The 22,242-nt window shown below is 32.6% G+C and overlaps 1 protein-coding gene across 1 annotated transcript; it reads left to right on the top strand.

Annotated features, from left to right (window-relative positions):
• Positions 1-20,934: 20,934 nt before the first annotated feature.
• Positions 20,935-22,010, top strand: LOC119835218 (prisilkin-39-like). Its single transcript, XM_038359920.1, has 2 exons — positions 20,935-21,063; positions 21,345-22,010. Exons 1-2 carry the CDS (start codon positions 21,046-21,048, stop codon positions 21,924-21,926), a joined length of 600 nt encoding a protein of 199 aa, XP_038215848.1. The 5' UTR covers positions 20,935-21,045; the 3' UTR covers positions 21,927-22,010.
• Positions 22,011-22,242: the final 232 nt, after the last annotated feature.

Below are 22,242 nucleotides of genomic sequence, written 5' to 3'. Positions count from 1 at the left end.
TAATTATTAATTTTATATTATGTTATTGCTTCTTTATAATGGGGTTCCGTGGCCGAAGGGTAAAATTACCTAGACCCTATTACTAAGACTACAGCCTGTCTGTTTGGCTGTCTGTCCGTCGGTTTGTCCGTCTGACATCAGGCTGTTAAAATTTTCAGAAATGATGTATTTCTTTTATCGCTACAACAAAAATCGGGGTTAAGCAACGCTTGGCACGGACATATGGATGGGTGATCACCCAATTTGTTTTTTGCATTAAGCTCTTTAACTCATTTGAACCAGTTAGTGTCGCGGTTTTGACTCGCACTTGACTTATTTTATTATTTGAAAGTTATTGAATGCCGTTACATCTTAATAATATATAAAAATCCAGTGTCATGATGTATGTTCTCATTGAACTCTTCACCAACTCAACCGATTTTGATTAAATTTGGCATTTTATGTGTATTTTCGTCCAACTTAAGATATAGGATAGTTGTTATTTCGATTAATTATCCCAATAATAATTTATATTAATACTAGCTGCGCCCCGCGGTTTCACCCGCGTAAGTCCGTATCCCGTAGGAATATCGGGATAAAAAATAGATGTTGGCCAATTCTCAGACCTACCCAATATGCTTACCAAATTTCAGAGGAATCGGTCAAGCCGTTTCGGAGGAGTATGGCAACGAAAACTGTGACACGAGAATTTTATATATATACTAGCTGCACCCGGCAAACGCTGTTCTGCCTTACTCTTATCATTTAGGGAGATGAAAAATAGATGTTGGCCGATTCTCATAGATACCGGATAAGCACAGAAAATTTCATCAAAATCGGTCAAGCCGTTTCGGAGGAGTATGGCAACGAAAACTGTGACACGAGAATTTTATATATAAGATTTTAATTATTACTCAGCCACAGCAACGCGTGGCCGGGTATGTTAGTTTATTTATGATTTCTCTCTCACAATGATATTGATAGACTTTAAAACGGTCATTATCATAAATCCACTTGAACCCTAGACCTTGAATCAAGATCCGAAACTACTATCACTTCACCAGCTTAGTCAAAACCACAAAATGTTGCCATCCTTTCACTTTTGACAAACTTGCATTCACATTTCAAGCAGGTAATTAGAAAGGACGATATTAAAATATTTCATTAATTAACCGCTCATCGGTTCTAGACGTTTCCATTATAATGTTATAAATTAATGTGACATTTCAATAAAATTATACGAAATTATAATAAAATCGGATAATGCTTTCGCTTGCAATTTTGTATAATGTGTATTTATATAGAGCTGTTGCAACACGAACTATGTCTTTATATTATTTTATAATTTAGTTCGTCCTTTTTTGTCAAGAATACATTTGCGCCTAGAATTACCGCGGATGTCTATTTCAACTGCCCAGAAGGCAGTGAATAATCAGTAAATAGGCGGGTTGTCCGGGCTCAACCAGGACAAGTGGGCCAACGTTAAACTTAACTCTTAACAAAGAAATCCAGAGAGGACGGTATTGAATTACACCTTATCAAATCAAATAATTGACATATAAGTAACTTATTATACGAAAAAAATTGCAAACTGAATCCCTTACATTCAACAACATACAAAACTGGCTGCGCCCCAAGGTTTCACCAGCGTAAGTCCGTATCCCGTAGGAATATCGGCATAAAAAGGTGCCTATATGTTATTCCAGTTATTCAGCTATACCAAATTTCATTGCAATCGGTTTAGTAGTTCTTGCGTGAAAGAGCAACAAACACACATACATCCTTACAAACTTTCGCATTTATGATATTAGTAGGATAGGATAAAACAAATTCTTAATTTCTACCAAGCAAAAACATTCTTTTAATACATCTATTTTTTTATTTTTATAGCTCCTAATTATTTCTTGTATTTTATGAGGAAATGCTACAGTATATCTGCGCAAGCGCAGTTCTACTTCTTACAATACATACCGTTACCGATACCTAACCTTTAACTTTTTCATTGGAGAGGTGCATTACTTTGAATTAGGTTCTATTTACACATTATTAGAAACATAAACTCAATCATCACCAATCTAGTTTGTTCCAGCCTGAATCTGTATTTAAATGGAATTTTTAGTCTGTAAAATAAAAAAAAATGACGCTTATTTCTTGCAATGAAGATTTTTCTATATGTGCTGTGTTATTAGTTCCGATTCAGATGTCTTTAAAATTAATGAGTTAAATATTATGCCAGGTAAACGAATGTATATTACCATATTAAAAGTCAATGTGTTTGTTCACTTTTCGTTTTCAACTGAACCAACATCTTTTTATATTATAAGACAAGTGCGTTCTTGAGACGATAAATTAATTTAAAAATCTATTTGAGCCGATCCAGGAAGCGAACCTGTAATACATATTGTTCTAATGATTTATCCACTACACTTACGTATATCTAAGTGCCATAAGTTAGTTACATGTCGACGATAACTTTGAAATACTTTTAACAGTATCCTTGTACTTTAGAATGGATTGTATTGAGAAATCTTTGCAGTTATAAACCGACTTATCTCTCTGTTTTCATTAATTTCATCAGAATACGATCGTTTGATAATTTATTTGTAACAAATAAGAAGCAAGACTTTTTAATGAGATCAATGTAACCTATCTTAGATCTCTGTAAAGAAATGATAAATGGCAACCAAGCTAATTGTTTATTTACAGTTTGAAAGACTTATGTATGTCTTAATCTGGCCTGAATAAAGATCTAGTAAGTCTACATAGAGTAAAGCGTGTTTTTTATCGTAGTCGACAAAGGAGCTGGTGATTCGCTTGATGGAAAGCCCCATCACCCACCGTAATGAACATTTGTAGAGGTGTAAGACTTGCACATACGCTTTTGCAAACTAATTGTAGTTTTTAAAAGGTATGGGATGAAGAAAGGCTTGACTAGGTGAACGAAAAAACGGTCTGTGAATGGTAAAGAAAAGGATGTGGGCTATGTTTTCTTGGGTTTTTGAACTCATCTTAGAAGTGTCTCTTTGCGATTTAACACATGGTTTACAAATATCCTCAATCTTACTATTATTTTTTCATTGTTATTTAGATCCATAATAATTGCTTATATCATATACAACATTGAGTGTGATTATTAGGTATGTTAATTGGACAACACTTATATCGGGCCTTGTTATTTTGCACTCAAATCATCAGGATTATTCGAATGAAGAACTGTGTCTTATTAAATATAATAAGATAAAGAATCATAGAAAAAAATTGTTTTTCTGTAAAAATCGAAACAAATACTGTCTATATATTCAGTTTTATTATTTGCCTGACTAAAATATACATTGATAAGAATGATAAAATGTTTTGTTATCCACTAACGTTCTTATTCAAACCAAATTAGTATCGGAAGGAAAAAGCCTATCACATCGTCATTCAAATATATGAAATTTGAAATACTTAAACGATGATTAAATAACTCCTATCTTAACGGAAATTCGCAACAATTTCACAGTTAACAAGTTAAACGCATTCCTTAAAACAAATGCTAATAAGTTGTGCGATATATTAACTATTGCGAATGTTGTGAATCATATGGAAGTATTGCACTGGCTTTCGCAACACATTACCCTCTTTATTGCTTACCCAACCCCGCATGTAGACGTGTCCAGTTAACGGACAGTTATGTAAGTTCAAACTGTTTTATTGTCACTTAAGTGGTTTAAGGTATAAGCTTAAGTCTTTTTGTAGAGTTGACGCTATGTTCCATTGAAGGAATAATTGGTTTATGAGTCGTCTTTTTTATATAATTTATTATAAAATCTTAACTGGCTATATGTAGTTTAGTTACTTAATTGTATCATTGTTTATTGATTTATTTTTACATTATTTATGAAGACAAAAACACTACATACCAATTAAAAGACAAATATGTATAACGATAAAAAATCATCTTTAAATAGCACTCATAATTTCAATCACACAATATTGTAAATGTGAAAGTTTGTTTGATTGGATGTTTGTCCGTCAATCACGCTTTAACTACTGATCGGATTTTGATGAAATTTGGTGTATCGACAGGTTATGAGCTGATTTGGGTGGTAGGATACTTTCTATCCCGATTGAATGCTCTCTTGGGATAAAACAGGAATCTTTTAGGAGTCGGGACGAGCGTCTAGTAACACTTGAAACTTTCAAGAATTTTCTAGAACTTTCCATAACTGCTATCCTCTCCACTCACGAAAAATTTGCCAGTCACACGCCCAAGCCTTTAATTTATGCCCTAATGTTTATATTCCATATATGCGTTTTGGTTTTTAACTTACTATGGTGCCATTGACACCGTTACTGTGAACTGTCTGTTTTGGCGCATTTTTATGGCGCATTTATGTTAATCTGCCCTTGTCTTTTGTAATTTGCGTTAGAAAATAGTTCTGTATAAGGCAAGATCCATGGCGCGTTAAGTGGGTTGATCTTTTTCAAGTGATGGGTATGGTAAGTCGATGTATTGCATATGGTAATATCGGTTATTTGTAATTTTCTATTGGACTAGTTTTTAATGTTATGTTATAGTTTGTTGATAATTTTGTTAGTTATTTATTTGTTAAAACCGATTCTTACAAAACCGAAAGATAAATATACAGAATTAATATCTTAAATATTGTAGGTACATTTGAATTAAATTCGCAATTTTATAAATTATAAATCTCTAGAACATTTTTTAAAGACAACCGTGATATTTACCCGTTAACTTTTACAAGTCGTCTTATATCTATATATACATCAAAACTCAACATAACTCTAAAAAGATTGTACGTATCCAAAAACAGTTAAAAACTTGAGCTCTATAACAATATATAGCACCTTTCAATCAAGCTGCAAACACATTAAACCGATCAAATGATTTCCAAATCGATCCAGAATCATCATATCGTATGATTATATCATTTCAATTCCCGCCGCGCTTAGTTCCGTCATAAAATAGTCCTAAAACCAGCAATAACTATTAGGATACGCATTGAATACAATTTTAAATTGCTACATTCAATCTGATCGTTGCGAAAGCTGAGCGTTTATCTTGTAGAAATATAAGTGTCCATATAAGGCAATTACCGATGTATTTTGAAATGAGAATAATGGACTTTAGCATGTTTATTTTCAATCATGTTAGGGAGGAAATATTCCCCTGGGGGGTATTGAAGAATCGTTAAGTTTAATGGATCTTTGGGAAGATACATGACGAAATCTTTTATAAATACAATTGAATCGCCAAATGTTGCTAAAAGTCGAAAACAGTCGACCACTTTAAATAATTATTTTTTTAATGTTTTTGTTGAAGTATCAGAAAGGTTCTTACGGAGAGAAACAACATACCACCGGTGATGCCGGGGAGAATCGCTAGCATATTAAAGTAGTAAATAGTAAATGTAGGTAGTAAGAGACGATGTGCTATCCTGGTGCGTTCCAATGATTATTTTCTATAAGAAAGGTCACCGACGTCCCAGGGAATGTATCATTCTAATTTTTAAAACGCACAATGACACCAATTACAAAAAGAATCACGTCAATTGGTTGAAAGCCATATTATCGAATATTATCGAATTATCGAGAAACAAAACGAATAAAATACACTCGAATTACCAACCTTTGTTAAAAAATTCTAGTTCTTTCTGTAGAAGAATTAGTTAGTTAAACAATGCTCTCACATTTTTTGATTTTATTTTATAAATAAATTACGTTCCACGTTCCACTGAAAATACTATTAAACTGATTTAAAAAAAATGTCACACAAAATGCAGTTCGATCCAACTTAGGATAGTTTGTTATTTCAACTATGACTACCCAAGCGGAGCTGGAGCGTGCAGCTAGTATTTTGATATGATATAATACATTTCCATTTTTGTTTTGACCTATGATATCTTCAAATAATAAATGATGGTGATAAGTAAGTGGGCGGGGCAGACACCATTCCTTATTTCAACAGGGATATTAATTGAACGACTTTGTAATATACGTTGAATAATAGCTCTGTCTGATGTAACAAACAATTTCTGCTAAAATATCATAATATAATTTAAATTCCCCGAATGCTAAAATATCATAAAAATATTAATATCCTCATCAACTTGTGGCAGTCTCAACACAACAAACTCAGCAACTCTGCAAAGTCAGGTTCATTCAAACATTTATTTATTCATTTATAAAGTTCTTTCAAACACTCTTTTAAGGATTGAATAGGATAAAAATAATAAAATATTTCCCCTATCGACTATTTCCATTAGAATCGTAATATAGAAAAAAATAATATTTTAGCCATTAGACATAACATTTCAAAAACGATATATTTTAAAACTCTATGGGAAAAATAATTCTATGATGTGAACCCACAGGCAATATAGCAACTATTTATATACACATGTCTTATTCCTATCGATAAGATAAATTATTGTAAAGTTTCATTATTATCCATTTACTATCCATCCATCCATACTTACAAACTTTCACGTTTATAATATTATTACTTAGTAGGGCATATGTTATATTTATTCTACTTCTACATTCGAAATAGTCAATTTTCGAAACATAGCTGTTCAATAAAACACAAAATTAAACGCACCAAAAGTGACTCACCTCAGCTCGATGCGTTTAACTGTTTAAGACCCTTTCTCCAAATGATACCAAAGCGATCCGTTAGGTAATCCCAATATTACGTGTATTACAGATTCTCTTATATTACCCAACACATTGCCAGTTCAACAATTAGAGATAGTTATAATCTGTGGTTTTGCACCTTATTTCAAATTTGTTTTCCTTTCGCTGCTATGCTCGTGTGGATATCACGTTTTAAGATATTTTCAACATTAAATGACAACCTATTGACCGTCTCCTTGGTACAATGGTTAACACCTGAGCGTAGTACGGAACGGAGCGGTCCAGGGTTCGATTCCCGGTGGGGAATCACAAAAAATGTCTCGGTCAGGCAGGACACAGATGGCCAATCACCCACTTGATTAGAAAAAAAAATCGATCAGTTAAACAGATGTATACAATCATTTGACCAATACCCCACTAGCGACACAGGACTTCACAATTGGCAACTTTTATTCCGTGATTCTCTTAGAAAATGATTCAGACACAACATTACAGGTGGACTAAAACTTAAAACAAAGTACATATTCGTGTTTAAGAAAATACATGGATATAATCACCTTTAAATCCCACACAAACACTTCAATGTTATTTATATGTCTGTGTAGAAATAGCGGAATGCATGGTTACAAATCATTGACACCATAGTTAGGATTTAAAACCTACTAGTCAGGCGCCACAGTCGTCTCCAAACCATCTTGAAAATTCCTGATGTAACAGTGATGACATAATATATAGTAAAATAAATCATTAATTCAATCTTTATATTCTTACTATTATTATAAACGTGAAATTGTGTTTATTTATTTGCTTGTTTGTTTTTCTTTCACGTTGCAACGGAACTGATATTATGATGTCATTTTTGTGTCTGAAGATAGTAAGGAATCTGAAAAGTGACATAGATTATTATTTAATGTCACTCTCTTTTATTCTGACTGTGTGGACGAAGCCACGAGTGGAAAGCTAGTTTACGTTAAAACCTTCAAAAAGTATTTTTTCCTAACTTTAGTTTTTGTTATTCTAGTAATATGATAATCTATGATACAAAAACTGATCTTTGTGAAACATTATACAAGTAAACATTATGAGAAACACAATATTTTATACACACACACACACACACATACAGCAAATCTTTATTTGGTCACTTAATAATTATAATATCAATAAGTTACTGAAATTTTAAAGTAGCCTAAAAGCGTAGATGTAGTCTGAAATAGAGCGCGCTACCCTAGAAGATACCTGTTCACTCTACCTTTGACGAACCCCAGATTGTATCTCCTTCAAATGTCAAAGTTCAACGACCTATCTACCCTGCCCTATATAATTTCAATTGCGTCAATCAGTCACGGTAGTTATATCTTGCTTGAGACGTTACATAACATTCAATCAGTATTTGATAAGGCCTTTTGCACATGAGTAATGAAGTTTTTAAGGGGCTGGACAGGTTATTTGTTTTGCGTTAACGATGTTACATATTATCTTGTTTATTTGTTACTATCATATCATATTTGTAAGTGTAATTAATACTTTTCTTGCTATTTGTTTAAACATTTTTCAAGTTTAGTTAAATTTAATGTGCGATTGTATAATACCAAAGAAATAGAAGGGAATCACAGACAGTCCGGCTATCAACTTATCTATGTATTAAGTTCCATTCAAGCTGAGTGGTTAGGCGTGAAGAACTATCAAATATACAGAGTTACTTTTACATTGTAATATTAGTTAGGATATTATCGTAATAGTGCATGCATAAATATATAGGTATATAGAACAAACACCTCTGCTTTCTTTATTAGGCTATAAATAACATACAGGGACTGCCTTCCTTAATTGGTAAATCATGATCACAACAACGTACCTTATTTATGCGTCTACCAATTGATGTTTTTTAGTGCATGCTATTCTTCAAATATTGTTCAACAATGAAAGGTAATTTTTTGATAATTCTGTATATTTCATAATAAATGTGTCGGTTTAGAGATTTTAAATTAGATTCTACAATTGTACTAATTTTTAACTTCGTATATAATATATGCGACATGTGACATCTACCAACCCGCAATTGACCAGCGTGGATTATGGCCTAAACCCTCTATGATGATGATGATGATGATATAATAATGTATACTTGGAAAAAGGGTCTAATTATTTATGATTTACGAAATGTCTTCAAATTATATTCTGTATTCTAGAAGTATCGGTATCCTTCATTAAATACTAGGACGATAATACCTATTTACTTTAAACAATTAGTTGAATATGGACTTGATGTTTTCAGTGAATTGTATTAATCACTAGTTAATCTCTTATACCTTTAATTTAAATTGTGTGACAAACGTAGTGACATGGGATTTTCATATTACGTTGTTTGACAACTTTACTCCTGAACAATTAAAACGATTTTAATAAAATTCTTCACACTTCACAACGGTCATCCAACTTAAACCATACGATAGTAACGAAATGAAAACGAAATGCGCCTAACCGAACGAGTGCGTTTGTTGCTCTTTCACTCAAAAACTGCTGAACCGATTGCAATGAAATTTGGTACGTAGACAGCTGGACAACTGGAATAACATATAGGCAACTTTTTATCCTGACATTCCTACGGGATACGGACTTACGCGGGTAAAACCGCGGGGCGCAGCTAGTATATCATAAGTGAGCACCTTGAAAGGAGTCTATAAAGACTTATTTACATAACGATATAGTGAATGTAGTGTGCTTGTATTGTAGTCATTCGATTTTATATTTCCATTGGTTGTTCATACGATATTGGTTATGTTTTTATAGTGTTTAAAGCGATGGAAGGCTATGTAAATAAATAATACGCAGCGTAAATACGTGATAATTCAGGTTTGTAGTAACATTCGTCATTTTGTCATTAAATAAAAAAATATTTTATATAATAGTTAAAATAATTGATTCTCAATTATTTTCAAAATAATTGACCGCCTCCTTGGTACAGTGGTTAACGCGTGAGCGTAGAACCGAGGGGTCCTGGGTTCAATTCCCGGTGGGGACGCACAAAAAAAAAAAAAAAAAAATGTCTCGGTCTGTCAGGACACAGAAGGCTGATCACCTACTTGTCCCTAAAGAAAATCGATCAGTGAAACGGATGTACATCATCTGCCCCATACCCCACTAGGGGACACGGGACTTCACTTACTTAAAATAATTGATAACATTGAATATGAAGAAAAACAACTTTAGTATTAGAAAAAAAATATCCGTATAAATCGAACTCAAAAAAAACAAATTCTTATATAATAAGGTGAATGTTTAAAAACCTTTTGAGTGTCTCTTGACGTACATCAAATACGTCAAAAGCCGTAGTACAATGGGCACAAACTGTTGAAACCTTTCCCGGATGAGATGATCTCAGCGTTATGCGAATGAAAGTTATTAGAGCGTAAGTACGTCTGTGCGTCAAACATATCTGCGTATATTGCAATATTAACCGACCTCTTAAAAAGGGAGTAATGTTTTCATTGTGTCTACAAATTTCCGAAGGGCTGTTTATCCTATTACATCGTATCGTATAATATCTTACCCTTTTTCCCGTCGTCAAACCTTTTATTATACCTTACCTCTTAAAAACAGGTATTTGCAATTTGCAGAATCCCTTTGCTAATGTTCTAGAGCTGTGATAATCGCTAACCATCAGACGGATCAGCACCAACAAAAAATAAACAAATATTGTATTTAAAATTGTTATAAAGTAAAGGGTTAAAATATTTAACAGTGGTTAAAAACCATGCGGCAAACATTCGATTGTAAATAACAGGAATTTTGTAAGAGAACAAATCGTTTATTTTTATTCATTGATTTCATAATTACTATAGAAATATTAGTATATATTGCTAGTGATGCCATCACACCAAGCGCATTATTTCTTATTCTTATACATGAAAATGATGTGACCAATACGTACGAATCTTACATTAGACATCAACGAGAGGCAAGTCATAAATCACTGGCTTCATTCAAAATACAGATTCCTACTTTCTAATTAGATGTACCATATAATTTTAATGAGTTTTTTATGCATAGCAAAATTTACATGTGTAAAAGCATCCTTATTTGGAAGTTGATAAAAAGCGCTCCATATAAATTTTAATAATGTTTAGCGAAATTTGAATTATGAAAATGAATCCAGCTGAATAACATAAATTCTTTATTTTTATTAGCTTTTGCCTGCTGCTTCGCACGCGTTAAATTCGGAGTAGTTCAATAGATATTTACATATAAACCTTCCCCTTGAATAAATCTATCTATAAAAAACCTAGGGCAGACGCGGGAAGCGACCTTGCTATATATTATGTGGTGACTAGTTGAACCTTTTTCAACTAGTCACCACATATATAAATAACCGTTTTTTTGTTCTTTTTTAATTTTTCTTAAGCTTTTGTTTCATATGATTGATCTGGCAATAAAAAGCACAAAATAAGAAATAGCGAAATGTCGTGAACGAAGGGAAATGTCATTCAAGGAAATCCCTTCTTTTATTATAAATGTGAAAATTCTATCACCTTACGATATGTACTACACGAGCAAAGCCGCGGCGGACAGCTATATTTTTATAGCCCTTTGGTACTATAATTATTAACTAGCTGTGACCCGCGGTTGAAACCGCGTAAGTCCGTATCCCGTAGGAATATCGGTATAAAAAATGCATATGTGTTATTTCAGTTGTCCAGCTATCTACGAAGCAAAATAGTATTATTATTCACCAATAGATGTCAGGAAAAAAAAAACACGAATAAAACACGAATATGACATTTTCTAAAAAAAATTCCTAGCTAGATCGATTTATCGCCCCCGAAACCCCCTTTATACTAAATCTCATGAAAATCGTTGGAGCCGATTCCGAGATTCCAATTATATATATATATACATATATATATATATATATATATATATATATAATTGGAATATATATATATATATATATATATACAAGAATTGCTCGTTTAAAGGTATAAGATTTATATATAGGAAGTAAGCTTGTTAATTTGGAACACCATCATTTTGTGCAATTTTATTGAAATCCGTTCAGCAATTGAAACTTAATTGAGTTGCAGACTTTCACATTCACATGGGAATATATTGAATATGTTTCAACGCAATTATGTCGTAAATTGGTTAGTTCTGTCAGTTTTTATGCTGTTAGTTTAAGGTTTGTTCTAATTAACAAAAGGTATATTCTATTTAATTTAATATTTATTTTTATTATATTTAATTTACTGGTATCAAATCAGTTCCATGATCAAGGGGATTGTATCCTGACTCAGATGTTTTGTAGTACACGTATATGTTGATATATTATGTTGATATATTTATCTCAATTGCCAACGAAAAAGTACTATACAACACGTAAAACCACGATATATATTTTTTTTATTTTAATACAAAATTGTGTGACATATAGGCAATTTGATAAGCAAAGCCGCGTTATGAAACTAGTCCAAATACTTATCCTAACACACATTTAAACCTTTTGAACTTAGATGATGGGACAACATCTAAAACAGCGTTTCCTGCGCACCGAAGAAAAAAAAATGCCACAAATCGTTCAATGATACCTAACTATACATTTCAATATACAAGAAAAGGTCCCTGAAAGAACCTAAAATATGCGTAATAACAAGACTCTAAAGGTCCTTAAAATAAATGTAATATAACACCAAAGAGTTTTCCACGCGCTCTATCAAACAAATTCGAAACAAAATTCTGTCCATGAAAATGCATTCACGTTTTCACTATTAAGTCATCGGTGTTGATTGAGATGAAACACGACCGTGCCATTGACCCCTGACAATACAATAGAGCCTGCACGACGTGACGTGTCGTTTGCCTCGCACAGACCAGCTGACAACAGAGGCTGTACTGAATAATTGCCCATTAAACAGTCTATGATTGATCTGTGGTTAGCTGACAGTGTTTGGTTTAATCATTTAGACATGAAGACGTTTTAGTGGTAATAAATCAAGATGCATGTTGTTTTCTAAGAAGTTGAAGTTGAAAGTGGAATGATTAATTAATAATGAATAAATTACTTCTTACGCTTTTTTAAGTGATTTTTTATATTATGATTAGTTTTGTCCTGTTTATCTAAAACTAGCGGTCCACCCCGGCTTCACCCGTATTACATAAATAGCCTATAGCCTTTCTAAATAAATGGGCTATCAAACACTGAAAGAATTTTTCAAATCGGACCAGTAGTTCCTAAGACTGCGTGAGATCTTAAGATAAGAGTGATTAGTCATAAAATAAAATAAAAACTTCATTAAAATTGTAAGTTAATTAATAATAAAACCAATGCCTTATAATTGAGCACAAATTACTTGCAGCGAATGTGATGGTTAAATCAATTAAATTAGTATGCTCAATTAATAATTCACATTTACTTTTTTGTATATTGGACACTCAAAAGTTAAAAATTAGTGAACAAAATTGCAATTAGATACACTTTTTATTTTCTAAACCTTAACTGCGTGGGTCATATTTTCGAATACCATTAATTCTGTGTTAATGTGTAACCATGAATTTATTAATAAAATTATTATCTTGTTCTACACTAATTTATTAATGGTTTCACTCAGTATTTAAGCAAAACATAGTTAATATATTTTTATATTAAAATGCATTAGTAATCAAAATTAATAGGATTATAAACAAAGCGAATTCATTGAATCAAATAAGTTACATATTCATGACTGTGCATTATTACATAGATATAGTTATCTTTATGATTTAAAGTTAAAACTGAAAGATTTTATAATTTTTTTTGCAAAACTAGCCTCTACCATATTATGATCTATACTCACTTGACATGAGTGTAAATTATATTTTATTAGATCATGATCGTCAGTTCTTATTACTGCGATAATAATCCTAATAATCATAAGTATAATAATTGAAACGGCATATCAATTTAATAGAAATGTTGCTTATCATCCCACGCCAACCAATTATGGTCTAATGTGAATTAAATTTAGATTGTCTGTTTTGTGGAATGACTTTCACTATTTATATGTAGATTTTGGGGATAGTGACGTATTTTTAAATGATAGCTTAGAATTGTGACGAGTGACGTCAATTTATTAGTATAGATAATAAGGCGGAAGCCCGTTTCCTTGTCCTCACCCGTGCCTAGCCTATTCCTTCTTTCCAGCTGTCAATCCTTTCCTTATCCCTTACCCCTTAAAAACAGGCAGTGCATTCGCACTACCTCTGCTAATCTTCATAGGTAATGGTCAACTCTTAACATAACGACCACTAGCTCAGTGGCCTGCTATAAGATAAAAAGACATGGATACATCCACGCGGTGATGGTGGTTGGATCCTCCAGCTAGCTCCTATGCCAACAAGTTAAGTGGTTAGTCGCATTAATGATTAAAGTATAATAATATTTTCCGTAATAATGTGCCTGTGTCCCTCCAATTGCGTAATCTAAAACGGAGTTTCTATAAATCAACACGGTATGGGTATCAATGTCTGTACAGACCCAATATTTGACTAGCCAAGTCCTACTTTACGCTACAATAATTTGAGATCTGATCTAGATATATTTCAAAACACAGCTTGCTGCTTGCGCTTCCTTGACTGTTAATCGAAAGGCATTATTTATTATTTTATTTGATTACTCTGAATCGTGATTTGCCGCTTCAAATAAAAGTGAATGTGTTTCGTTTATTAATACGATTAGAATGAAATATATCCTCATGCTTCACAGTTCTTTTTGGAGGCGAGGAGATCGCCGTCTCAGATTATGACTTTATCTTTAACTAAATTAATGTTTTATAGCAATTTTTAGTTTGAAATATATAAATTGATGTTATTAGGAAAGATTGTATTTACTGTTTGCTTAATTGTTAATATATAATCTGTAACACTGGTGAGTCGATTTACCGACGAGGTAGGAACATAGGAGGTTTTCAATTTAACTGTATTTTTGGTATTTTATTCGTTAACTCCGTGGGTTTTCAACGGAGTGATTCTTTTTGTGTTTGTTAAGAAATTGTAGAATAAAAATATGTTGTTTAAAAATATCTCATTTATAAAGCATAAAATGCTATGTAAAAAACTTAGGACTTTTCAAGATATTCAAAGCAAAAGCTATAAGTACCTGGTAATCTGAAATGTGCTGGTTTTCGACTTATATCATTAACTAAATTTGAAATGACCTTCAGTATTTTGAAACGAAACGATACCTCGACTTATGTTAATATGATAATTAAGAAATTAATGCAAAACAAATATTTATATTTTATGCAGAATAGACGTATAAAATCATAAAATATATCTGCATAATTTCGCATACATCTCTATAGTATATAATTACATCGTGTGATGAAAGGTTAGTGTAATATAATATAATATCTATATAATATATACCCAATATGTTGTCATGTTAGCTACATCACTTATAACTCAAAAACGGCTGAACGGATTTTAATGATTATCAGTTCGTTAAATTTGTCTCGCTTGGATTCCGATGATAACTGTTTAAAATTGGAAATCTTACAAAAATCTTCTGCCTTGGCATAGCCGGGTGAAGCATCTACAAATTAGTGTATTAAGAATTGTTATAATACAATCTCGCTTGCAAAAAAATCCCTCAATGTACGAACGTGTGTTCTGTTGTACGGAAAATTATTTGCAAAGTCATCCCATATTTGTGCGGTACAATATTCCGATACTATACTGTGGGTATTACACCAAGTTAACCTTATCCCTTAGCAATGGGGTAAAAATTGTACAAAGGTTATATAATATTAGATAGTCCTTTTTAATAAATTGCCAAATTGTGTGTATGTTATAATATTCTCTATGTCCTATAATTACAGTAGATCTTTTAAAGAGTGCTGTATAAAATAATGTCTGTATTCTTTGTTGGAAGTTCTTAAATAAATAATTCAGAGTCCTATTACTATTATTATATACACAAAAAATGCTGATCCGATTTCAAGACACTGTTACAGATAAATATTATAATCCACATTACATTACAGATTCTAAAATGTTTTTTAACAAATAAAAATGTAAATACTTGGTTTCGAAATCAGATTTTCACATAGCTTGAAAAGAAGATTCGTTCAAAATTAGATTAATTAAATCGAATTTACGAAATAGGTAAAATAACTACACTCTCTAGCTAATATTTGGGGAGGAGAGGCGCGGTCTGTGGTCGTTTACCTTGCTCCAACAGAAAGAATCTTTAAAGATAATTACAAATAGATGATGTTACGCAAGCAATACAGGATGGACGCGGATCGGTGTCAAGGGGACTTTTAACTGGAGTATAAACGGCGGTGTAATTAACGTCACTGTGATTAAAAAATATAGGGAATGTGATGAAATTATATTTAAACGCATACAATTTAAGTGTTACAATTTGATTTTAAGGTAACAAGCGACTCCAACAAAGAGGTTATTTTGGAAATTTGACGCATGCGAAGCCGCAAGCAAAAGCTAGTAAGATGTAAACGTATAATCGGTTTCGATCAGACAATGGACCAATAGCCCAAACTTGTACCCGATCGTTGATAATACCTTACTTAAATAAATCTTAAATTTACCTTTAAAAACTACGGTACGTTACAAATATATAAAACGAAGATAATTTGAGCTAAATTGATGCAATTCTTTTGTAAATTTATTCAATTTTATCAGACTCTTTCTAATATTCTTGAATCACTTTTTTGGTATTCAAAAATAAATAAAAAACACACCACTCCACTTTAAACTTTCTATACTTTTACAATTAAATGTGTTTTTTTTTTATACACTGATATTTTGAATACATAACATTAAAATTTTAAAGGTTTAAATAAAGCAATGTTCTAAACAAATAAAAAATCCTCCTATAAGTGAAGTATTACTTAATTGACACTTAAACTCTTTCATAGATTACAATGATAATGCAACACGTCTATTACATAATTGCAAGAATTTTATAATTCATGTGTAGACGCAAATGATATGTAACAGTGGTGTGCATATTTTATTTTCGTGTTTGAGTTAACATTGACATAAGGCCCAATTCATGTTTTATGATGTGTATTTTATATAAATACTGAATATATAGCCTGTATCTATTTCCATACTCCTCCATGTCTCTTCCTGAGTTCATCCCTTTAACCCATACCTTTTAAAGTGGGAAATCTACCTGCGACTGTGCATATGCGGTGGTAGCGCTTAAAATGAGTCGACCCGCCTTATCCTTTGCCTTTTGCATAAAAAATTACCACTTTCCGCATGTGGCTTCGCAAAGTCAAAGGAAAGGGCTAGGAGTTTTCTCAACGTAGTTCCAGTTTCCGTGGAGTTTCCACGATAAAAATTGTCCTATGTCTTTTCTCGGAACCAAAAAACTTTCGTTTTAAATTTCATTCAAATCGTTTGAGTGATCTAGGCATACCTACAGAAGGGACAGACAGCATGAGACAGAGTTATTTTCGCAATTATAATATTAGTAGTGATTGAAAAAAATTAAAGGAATGTGTGTAAAGAAGTGAGATAGCCTGTGTTTTACACCGATTCGTCTGATATTATCACGTAAAACACTACAAATATAAAACCAAGCGTATAACGTATAAACTAAAATTCATTAAATACTATAAAAACAATATTTTATTTACCACATGGACAATTTACTATTGTCCATTGGCATTGAATTATATAAAACTCATTCCACAGGTCCGCGTTAAAAACTATCATACGTTACAAATTAGGAATTGCAATAATGAAGTTGTTGGGTCTTTCTTCTTAACTTCCTAAACGTAAAAACTTGCACCAAATTTTTAGATGAGAGATTTACGTGTGACCTAGATGTATATATAAGATTGCCTAGTAATCCACCCGGTGTTACGTAGTGTCCGAAGGATGTTTGCGATAATAGATTATCTTTTATGTTGTAACCATGACGGCCCTGGATAGAAACTGGTTGTGTGGAATATTTTAATTATTTCATTAATGAAAGTACATTTTGATGAGAATTGTTTTACGGTATCGATTTGTGAATTAACTAGATTATTTAGACTTAATGTGAATTTGTCTGTTTGAAAAATAGTAAAAATATTGTTTTACAGTGCTTGAAAAGACAGGAAAATTTATAAAGAAACCTTTAGAAATATTTTGTAGAAAATCAAACAGAACAATTATTCTTCACAAAAGAAAGTATTAAACCACCCTCAAATTGTTAAAACTAGATGGGACTACATGACTGGCACCAACTTTCAAATAAAAATTGATTCAACCCATAAAAATCATGAGTTTAAAAACACAAAAATACTCGTCCTTTGTTTAAAGTAGGTTAAAAGTACAAATCATAATTTATTTATCTACATTATTTGAGTTACCATCATCATATTATAAGTATAGTAAAACTACTTAACAAGGCTAGTAAAAGTTTATTTAGTTCAATAACAGAAAAACCTGCTTTCCTCAAGGTTGGGGTCGAAATTTTAAGTAAATTATGGAGTTTAAGTCACTAACTTAACGATCGGATGTAATCAACATGTAAGCATAAATCTTCTTAAGTATTCTGAGAATGATTTAAAGGTTTCTAAATAAAGATATCACAAAAATAACTCATTTCCATTCTCATACTGTATACCTAAACCATTTTACTTTAACACAGCCATTTAACGAGACCCTATTACAAAGACTTCGCTGTTCTTCTGTCCGTCTGGCTGTAACGTCTGTCACCAGACTGTGTCTAGTGAACTGTGATAATTAGACGGATGAAATTTTCAGAGGATGTATATCCTTTACCGCTATAACTAGAAATCATGTTAAATTGAAGTTAAGCAACTGTCGTCGGCACGGTCGTAAAATGGATGGGCGACCATCGCAGTTGCAGTATAGTTTTTGTGAGTCAGACTTGACTTGAGTGTTTTTTATTGAAAGAAGACGACATTTTTAAGTAATCAAATACATAATATTCAAACTAAACTAACTCATGATTAAAATAAATTGATGATGATGAGATTTTGATGCTGGCACTATTTATCGAAACTCAATGCCATATCCTTCGAAAATCTTGCTTCAGTATCTAATTCGAACCAGCATTCGTCAAATTAAGCGTTCGACATAAACCATATTTTATATGCACATATAATACAATGAAATATAGCAATGAGATAATATTACGTATTATTGCATCATTAATTAGATGAGAAGTAGGCCTAAAGCTATTTCGGAGCGTGGCAAAATTAAATCTTAAATAAAAGCATGAACAATCACATATTAAGAGATTACATTTTTAAGTCTTTGTTAAGAATTCCAAATATCGCAGTTCTTACTTTTTTCACACAATCCTATCCTACTAATATTATAAATGCGAAAGATTGTAAGGATGTGTGTGTGTTTGTTGCTCTTTCACGCAAAAACTTCTGTATCGATTACAATGAAATTTGGTAAATAGACAGCTGGACAACTGGAATAACTTATAAGCAACTTTTTATCACGATATTCCTACTGGATACGGACTTACGCGGGTGAATCCACGGGGCGCAGCTAATAAGCTATATTTTTATGTACCATGTACAAAAACTACATTGAATCCAGGGCTTCTTTATTGTATGGGATATTGATTTTAAGTGTGAGTTGTGTGTGTTGCCGTTAGATTACAAAAACCGTTATATTATAATCTAGCTTACAACATTGTAATATGTCTGCGAAATACGATCAGTAAATTTCTAACAATTTAGGGCATTATTTTTATGTAGTATGCCGAGAATCCCGAACGTCGTTAAGGTTCAGGTTGTATAAAAACGGGCCCCGGTTCGGGGGCCCTATTTCTGTGTTTTTAAATGCACCGAACGTAACCAGTTATATACGTTAGGTGTATTTATAAAAATCAATATTTTTATATAAACCGTCATATTGAATGGACGTTTCACAATTTAGTAGTGTCACATTAACGATAGATTATAGTTTATTACGACATAAGGATACATTAAATTAACTGTATCTGTTGTTAGTTTTTGTAATGGTATTTTTTAAATGAAAATCATAGATTAAACAGGGAATATAAAACTTTAAGAGTGTCTTAAAATTACAAAAAGGGATTACATAAATCATCAACAAAGTGTTAGAAACGTAGACATGTACATTATAATGAATAAATCGCGAATAAAATCCGTTAAAATCCTTCAATTTCTGAATATATAACTCTATATAGTCAAATATGTGTTGGTAAATAAGTGGGTACACGACACTATCTAGGTCAGAATGTAAAAAATACGCGTCAAGACATAGGCTCCATAAACATAGCATGTAAATACGTGAACGTGTGACATGTTACATGTAATCTTATACATGTTACACATTACAGTACGTATGGGATGAAACATGCAAAATATAGTGACCGATTGCCCAACATATATCGTATGATCTGCTTCTACCAGTTTTATTTTATTATATGTATATTAAATTATATCAAAGACTGCGTAATTGTTGCACAAACTCCTTTCTAGTACAGTCGCGTACAACGCGTTAAAGTCAAAAACTTTGGTACACTTCCGCTCGAAAGCTATACATTTATTTTATGTTTATTATATTATTGCGTTTTTAAATAATTGCACGGAATTCAGGTTAATTGCAAAAATGAATATTTTAAAATGCATTATTTATTCCTTATTTCGAAGATCGTGAAATAAACAATCAAGGCAATATATTTATTTAAGATAAAATATATGAAAAATATTTGTAAAAATCAAATAGAATATTCAATTAGAATTGAATCCCAAATCAGATGTTGTTTAGCAATTAATTATTTAATTTCTTGATTAAATAATCTATATTTTGCATTGTTACATCTTAATGGAACTGCAAGGAGAGTTATATATTTACAAAAATAAAACACTCAGTTCACTTGTTAATTAGTTAAAGTAGTGAAATTCACCTATTAATTTACTTATTTTTTCACTTTAAAACGCAGTTTTTTGTAAATGATTTAAATATAAAAGCGATTAATTGTGGAGCTAGGGAAGTGTTTTTATTTTGGATATAGAGGTATAAAGCCATTAATTAATTAATAAAAAAAGTAATAAATGTGTATAGAAGCAAATAAATGCAAGCGACAGTTAATTACATGTTAAAAAACAAATTATAAGAAGTCTTACATACTGGATGAGTGATTATATCTTTATAAATCTCAAACTCGTTAATTAGATTGAAAAAAGAACTAAAATATTAATAAATTTTTACATTCTCCTTAAAGTAGTCTAAGAAAGTGCATTAAGATAAAATATTAATACAGATTTAAATTCAGAGGTTACGACCATAGTTTATTCGTACCCAACATTCGTCCTCTGAGCTGCGGATGGTAAAAGGTACGGCAGATTACTAGGTATAAAAGCGGTTGGCCATTCTTGGAGCCAGCACATACCTACGAGCTTCGACAGTGATCGCATCAATATGGCAAAGTGGACCATTGTAAGTCGGAATGCAGTGTTGTGATCCTTAGTGTGTACAGTGATAGAGTGTGGATATAGATCAATCGCGAAAAAGTCGTGTACTTATGTATTTTGTAGTGCAAATTCCGTTCGAAATTTAAAATCGTACCCGTTTAAAAAATATGCAAATTAAAAAAAAAAAACAAATCAATACTTAAATCAATAATAAACCTCATTGTTTCTTAAAATAAAAAAATTTAAATCCCGCTTAAATTCCTGAAAGTGTTTTCCAGTGTTCTTAAATATTTGTTTTGTCAACAGGTCGCATTGGCATTAATCGGCTGTGCCGTCGCCGAACCTCCCGTGGGCTACAGCTACTCCGCCCCATCCTACAGCCATGGCAGCTCTGGCTCCGTCCTCAGCAGCGGAGGCCACTACTCCTCCGTCCCAGTGGGCCACCAGAGCTCAGAGGGCTACCACATCGACCCCCATCTATTGGACAAAATCCGCCACATCATCCTGAAGGACGAGATCCAAAACCAGGCGTACCAATCCTCTGCTTCCTCTCACGGTATTTCCCACGGTATCTCTTCCCACTACGGCCCACCCGCCCCAGTGTATGGTGTGCCCCATGACAGAATCGTCGGCGTAGAACTTGAGTCCCTGCAACAAGGCATCCAGGTCGCCCAATACCACCAAGCTGTCGAAGACTACTCTGGCGGTTACGCCGGCGGTTACTCCGGCGGTTACTCCGGTTACAGCAGCGGCGGTCACGGCGGGTACTCCGGCGGTCACGGCGGTTACTCCAGCGGTCACGAATCGTCCGGATACTCGACCATCGGCGTGCCATCCGGCTCCTACGGCGTCCCCTCCCCCTCGTCGTCCTACGGCGTCCCCCACTAAAAAAATAGTCAAACATGTGATCGAAATGTTAACTGTATTATATTAGTTAATAAGTTTCTGTAAATAAAAACTACCTTTTTTATAGCCCGTTTTTAAATTACGCAAGGTTAACATAACCCATACATGGCAGTTGAAAATACCATGAGCGTGAGCGAGAATGCATCGCAAGGCCTCGCTAATGATCGAATTCAGATGTCAATGAAAGATGTTACGCAATTCACTTTTGTTTTAAATTCACTTTTACTTTCACGAGAGCCGGTTCGGCCGCTAAATAATTCAGTCCAGTAACAGATTCACATCCTTGACGCGAATCTTT

The sequence above is a fragment of the Zerene cesonia genome, chromosome 20 (genome assembly GCF_012273895.1).
Source record: "Zerene cesonia ecotype Mississippi chromosome 20, Zerene_cesonia_1.1, whole genome shotgun sequence".
NCBI classification, from domain to species: domain Eukaryota; kingdom Metazoa; phylum Arthropoda; class Insecta; order Lepidoptera; family Pieridae; genus Zerene; species Zerene cesonia.
This window is presented reverse-complemented; position numbering and strand designations above follow the sequence as displayed.